The sequence below is a fragment of the Miniopterus natalensis genome, chromosome 17 (genome assembly GCF_054644295.1).
Source record: "Miniopterus natalensis isolate mMinNat1 chromosome 17, mMinNat1.hap1, whole genome shotgun sequence".
Taxonomy (NCBI): Eukaryota; Metazoa; Chordata; class Mammalia; order Chiroptera; family Miniopteridae; genus Miniopterus; species Miniopterus natalensis.
Window position 1 is genome coordinate 13096023 of NC_142097.1, and position 6032 is coordinate 13102054.

At 48.9% G+C, this 6032-nt stretch overlaps 1 protein-coding gene across 1 annotated transcript; it reads right to left on the reverse strand.

Annotated features, from left to right (window-relative positions):
* Window positions 1-5037: 5037 nt before the first annotated feature.
* On the reverse strand, window positions 5038-5888 carry EMC6 (ER membrane protein complex subunit 6). The gene is made up of 2 exons (XM_016200943.2): window positions 5801-5888; window positions 5038-5594 (listed from the first exon to the last, which is right to left on the reverse strand). The coding sequence occupies exon 2, from the start codon at window positions 5554-5556 to the stop codon at window positions 5224-5226; it is 333 nt and encodes a 110-aa protein (XP_016056429.1). The 5' UTR covers window positions 5557-5594; window positions 5801-5888; the 3' UTR covers window positions 5038-5223.
* Between the last annotated feature and the right edge of the window lie 144 nt (window positions 5889-6032).

Here is a 6032-nt window from a genome sequence, read left to right on the forward strand (position 1 = left end):
GACGCTGACCTGGCACTCAGGGAGCACACATATAATTCCCTTCAGAGACCACAGACTTCCTAGCCAGGCTCAGCCACTCTGGCCTTCCTCCAGCCTCCAGGTGGCTTTCACAAATTCCAGCGGAAAATGACAGCACCTCAGAGAAAGACCTTTGCCCCCAGGGTTTCAGTTTAAAGGTGGCCAAGGAGGCAACAAAGAGAGGTAGCTGGTCCTTGAGGGGAGAGGCAGCCGCTGAGGGCTGCTATGTAAGGTGGGTAGGGGAGGTGGAGAGGACTCACTCCAGTCCGACCCACCTAGCCTGGGGAGTCTCTGGGCATAGCGTACCCACCCAGGTGGCGCATCGTTGCCCGCAGTTTGGCTCTTGTGGGGTTGGTGTCCCTGCCCAGCTTCCCTCCCTTTCTTCTCAAGGGCTGGCTGGGTCTGAAGGGCTAATGACCTGGTGCTCACTCAGTGGGAACAGTTGTTAGGGAGGCCCTCCCCCTCACCCCTGCCCCTCCTTCCCCATCCCCACCCTGCAGAACTCCGCTGCTCCCCCCCGCCCCCCCAGTGGCTGTAGAGCTTCACTCCTCCAGGTGTGGTCTCTGGACCAGCAGCATCCACATTACCTGAGAGCTTGTTAGATACACAGTCTCTGGCCCCTGCCTTCCTCCTAAATCAGAGCCTGCGTTTCAGCAAGGCTCCCAGGTGATTCACGTGCTCCTTACATTATTTCGAGACGCCCTGGTTGAGGAGATCTGCAAAGCCTGGTTCTGAGGGAGAAAAGAGCAGGCCTCGGTGAGGCCAGTTTCTAGGTCAGACTTACACACATTCTACCTTGAGACCGACAGGACCTTCCTCCCCACCCCAGGGAAAGAAGCATTACACTCCATTTAAGTAAAAATATTTTAAGTAGGCAATGCTTGTATGATTCAAAACTTTAAAGCTACAAAAGAATCGACAGTGAAAGCTTCCCTCCCGCCCCTGTTCTGGAGGCAACTTGTGTTACCAGTTCCAAGAGGCTCCCTCTTTTCCAAGCTGAGAATCCACTTGGTTACTCATGTCCTCTCTCAGGAAATGAACTTTTCCTGATGCCTGCAACGTCAGACCAAGTCTCCTCAGAAAGAGACAGGATGGAGTAGGCTTAAGTACTGGGCTGGGAGCCAGCTAGCTTGCTCCTCCCTCCCCGTGTCTGGGGAGTCCCAGTGTAAACCCAAGGGGAGAGGCCTAGAACTGTTTGAACACTGGGCAGCAAACGCCTGCAGTGATGTTTGCACAGCTGCCCAGACACTGGGGAGCATCCTCTTTGGAAGTGCCCTTTCGGATTTCCCTCAAGTCAGGGGAGCCTGGTTCTCTGCACACACAGGAGGGGTGAGCATCCCTCCCCTGGGGCCTTTGGAGAGGGTCAGAAGAGGTCTGAAAGAAAGTTTCTGGTGAGGTTTGGCCACCGGGGCAGAAGGTCATGGTCCCCAAAACAGGAACCCTTCTAGAGAAAGCAGCTCCCTCACCTTCGGCTGCCTGGTAACCAGTCTACAAGCCACCTAATCTCTGAATAGAAAGTGAAAAATCTGGGTGATCCATTACGATGTTTTACTTCATCACTAAAGCAAACTCTTGCATTAGATACTCTAGCCTCTTACTTTTATGCTTGGGAGGAAAATGGGCAGGAGCATGGCTGCTTAGGTCCTGTTTCTTTTAGCCTGTTTTTGGAAATGCTTGGCAGGAGCCATAAAACCTAAGAACAGTTGTACTGTTTATTTTATATTGGAATGAAAATGTCTTCCTACACTATTCAGTCAGTAAATATTTATTGAATACCTATTGTGTCAGGTGTTGGATTATGCTGGTGACACAGTGGCAAGCAACACGGAAATAGTCCCTGCTGGAGAGCTTCTAGCTCTGGGGGAGCTGAACCTTAACCAGTAACAGACATCATCACAGCTGAATTGAGATTTCAATGGAGTAGCCAGAGAAAGTCCCCCCTAGAAGGAAACTTATAAACTGAAATCTGAACAGTTAGTAGCAGTCTTAGTAGGTGCTGGAGGAGGCATTCCAGGTAAGGGAACCACACATGTGAAAGAAACCCCTTGACATGAGAAGGAGCAATGGAGGAATTGGATGAAGACTGTGACTGGAGTTGTGGCTTTCTTTTCAACTTTCTTGCTCAACCTAATTGTGTCTGCAAGTCCAGCAAAGCTTCCCAGGTCCCCTCCCTACTACCTGTCAGGGAAGCCACGCTCAGAGAAGCCCGTGACCCCATTATAGCACTGCAGTGTTGCACGCTGCCCAAGTTCCTTTGCTTTTGCACATCCCCCTGCTCCTTCCGTTTTGTTTTTTTGCATAATGTTGGTGCACGAGTGGGAGGCTCATTAATCTTATAGAAACTGGCTTTGAAACGGGAAGTGAAGCAGGAGCTTGAGCTCCTTTCAAACTTGGGAAAACTCCTTTCTCAGGGTGCTTGCTGCCTCCTCAGGAAGATGGGCCTGGCAGCCCTTTGAGCCACCAGTCCAGGATCACATGAACTGCCTGTGCTATGTTCAGGCCTAAAGCTACCCAACTTGTATTTTCCTAATGATTTATTCCATGCCTTGGGAGTACTATGCTGCAACTCAAAAATACATTTGAAAACTAGGTGCTACCAATATGACATTACAGGGACTACCATCAAAGAGCCCAGTGCCCTCTACTGGTGCAGGGGTCATCAGGACTGACCAGTCACTGCTGTCCACCGCCCCCATCAGTTCTTTCTTCTCAGTGACCACCCACGGGGGGACCAGTTGTGAAGGAGGAACATGACTTCCTCCAGGTGTCTCGAAGCACCAGCTAAGGCCTACAGCACCCTGCAGAGTCCCTAAATCAGGCCAATACACAGAATTAAAGGGGGAAGACAGCAAACTTTCTGGAAACTGCCCTGTATATGTATTTTCTGACATTTTTATTTGGTTATAAAACAATAAAAGGGTTAACTTTAAATGTGTCATGATTTTTCCCCCCTCATGTCTTCACGGTCACCCATGTTTTAGAGGTAAATGTAAGGAGAAAGTGAGCCCAAAAGAGGCAGAGACAGAAACAATTACTGAGCAATATTATGTTCCTTATTATCTTGCAAAGAAATTGCAAGTAAGGAAACTCTTTAAGTGATTAAGCATTAGGACTAGGAAGGCACTGATAAAACTTTTCATTCAGAGTAATTTGATAAAACTCTGGAAAGCATTTGAAATTAAGTTTTAATCTTCTGCTCTAGGTTATTATTAAATTCCCTCAAAACAATATAAAGATATTAATTGCAGTATTTTTTTATAATAGTGACCATTTCAAACAATATTACCGCCTAACAATAGAGGAATGGTTAAGTAAATCAGCTCATTTACCTACCCCCACCCCCCCCAAGTAGGACCCACTGCTTCTTCCTCCTCAGCCCACATCAGGAACCACCATTCCCTTCTCACTCAGAGAAGGCCCTGAGAGGACTGGGGAGGTTGGGAGAGGGGGTGCAAACCATTAATCCGAGCATCTTTAATGGTGGTCAGATGAAGGGTTCAGAGGAAATCACTGGGGGAGAGGGAGGCGAAGCTGTGGCTTCAGCTGCTCCTTAGCTTCACATGCAAGCACATAGTCCAGAACCCAAAATGGAATTCAGGAGGCCTGGGTCCCAGATCCATTTCCATTATTAGCCATGGGACAATACCGTCTGCAAAATGGGACGTGGATTCAAGCTCTAGAATCCCCTCTGATCTAATATTGATTTTAAAAATCCAAATCTGATCACATAAGTCTGGACTAAAACCTCCAAAGACTTCCCTCAGTTGCTCTTAGAATCAAAGCCAAACTCTCCACAGTGGCCCTCCACATTCGTCCCGGTCCAGGTCTACCTAATAGCTTCTCTAAGTGTTCAGATACAGGCCAAACTTCTTCCTGCCCAATGGCCCTCACACATGTGCTTTCTAGCAAGTACCCCCTTCTCCATACTTGGCTGTTATTCAACCTTCGGTTCTCTAATATCATTTCCTCAAAGATGACTTTCTTGACCCCTACCTCCCAAACAGGGTTCAGTTTGGGGTTCCTATGTACTCTCCTCATAGGACTTACCGTAACTTAAATATTTGTGAAATTAGGTTATGCAGTCTTCCCCGTTAGACTATAAATTCCATGGCAACATATTCATAACTATAACTCTAATGCAATATTTATCCCTCAATTAAAATGTGCATTTTATTATAAGACAACCCTCCTGACAAGAAGGAATCGCAGATTAGCATATAGAAGGAGGCACTGACACTTTAGATAAGCTCAAAGTTTAGTATATAAATGTCCAATTTGTTTAATCTTCATGAGATGTATCTGAGAAAAGAGCTTGAATTTCTTTTTTTAAATGGAAATGACAGCTAGCTGTAACTAGGTGAAAATGAACTGACAGGACACCACTCATACCTGATAGCAGAGGTTTGTGAAAGGGAAGGCTGGGCTCTGAAAAGGTACACTCAGCCAACACAGCAGGACTAATTAAGAGACCTACATTTGGCCCTGGCTGGGGTGGCTCAGTTGGTTTCCCGTTGGATTCCCAGTCAGGGCATTTCCCTGAGTTGGGGGATAGAACGAGTCAGCTGATCGATGTTTTGCTTTTCTTGCTCTCTCCCCCTCTCATTAACTCTCTAAAAATCAATATAAAATCTTTAAACAAACAAACACCCCAAACAAGTGACCTACATTTGAATCCTGGCTCTGCCTTTTCTGAGCTGTGCCTCCTCTGGAGCCTTAGGTTCATCAATGGGGAACAATAACCACATCTGCTCCATAAGTATATTGCTAGAATTAAACGAGATAATGGGTGTAAACTGTACAATGCCACAATGCCTGGCATATAGGGCACACAATAAATATTGAACTACTATTAGTTTTTAGGATGTTAACAGTAAGTTCTCTCCATATATAGGCCCAAGTGTACATGCAAGGAAATTAGAGAAGGCTAAGCCTCAGTCCCAGGCCTCCAGAAATCAAACTTGGCGATTTTGCACCCAGGACAGACGGGGGTATGCGTGAAGGCAGGAAAAAACTCCGTAAAGTGTCTCACGCTTCATTTAATCTGAAGAATATTACAGGCTCTTCGTCTTCTAATTTAAGTTATTCATAACGTTACAGAACAAGCAGCGAATTCAACAATTTAAAAACTGAGTCTATACGTTGTTAATTTCTGGCAACAGTCTTCCCAATCTGGTTTTTTAAAAAAGAGTCATCCCTGCCCCCACTTCAGTAGACGTGCACCATGCCATACAGGAATGTCCAGAACAGGACGTAGGTGAAGAGGCCTCCGATGAGACCACCTGTGAAGAGAGGTCTTCGTGACTTAAAATATTTGTTCCACCTCCTTCCCGCCTTGAGGATTAAGAGCAGGGAGAGCAGGATGGAGGCGAGCAGGTAGAAGATGAAGCCGTAGAGGCCGGTGAGGCCGAGGATGCCGGCCGTGGCCCCCGACAGCGCTGACACTGAGGTCCGGCAGTAATCCAGGACCGCGGCGTTGCCTCGCACGGCTGCCTCGCTGATGAACGGCGGCCCTTCCCGCTTGGCCACCACAGCGGCCATCGCACCCGCCGGGGCTCAGCTTCTGCCTTCCCGCAGAGCTGCGGGGAAAACCAAGTTACAAGTGGCGCCCCGGAGCTTGGCGAGTTGGGTTCACACCGCCCCTCCCCCCTGGGGCTTCCAAAACCTCGCACCACTCGTGGGTCTCGAACCTTCCAAAGACCTAAGGAGGCTGAGGGCTGCGGCCAGCCGGGGGTGGGGGGAGCGGCAGCGCGTCTGCATTCCCCGCCCAGGCTCGCCGGGTTACCTGGAACACGGCGGCAGTCACTTAGCGTTCCCTCAGAGAGTCTGGAGAACAGCTCCCACCGGCGCCATCTTGCTCTAGAGCCTGCTGGGAGGACCCAGGCTGCGCATGCGCCAAGTCGGCGCTCCCGCCCTCCAGCGCATGCGCCGCGGGTGCCCCAAGCACGCTCCGCCTCCACCCGGCTTTACTACGCACGGACTAGGACTTCCGAAAGCCGCTGAGCGACCCGGAGAGT

Excerpts from the sequence above, each read along its gene's own strand:
- EMC6 (XM_016200943.2), bottom strand. The coding sequence starts at position 5,556 with ATGGCCGCTGTGGTGGCCAAGCGGGAAGGGCCGCCGTTCATCAGCGAG.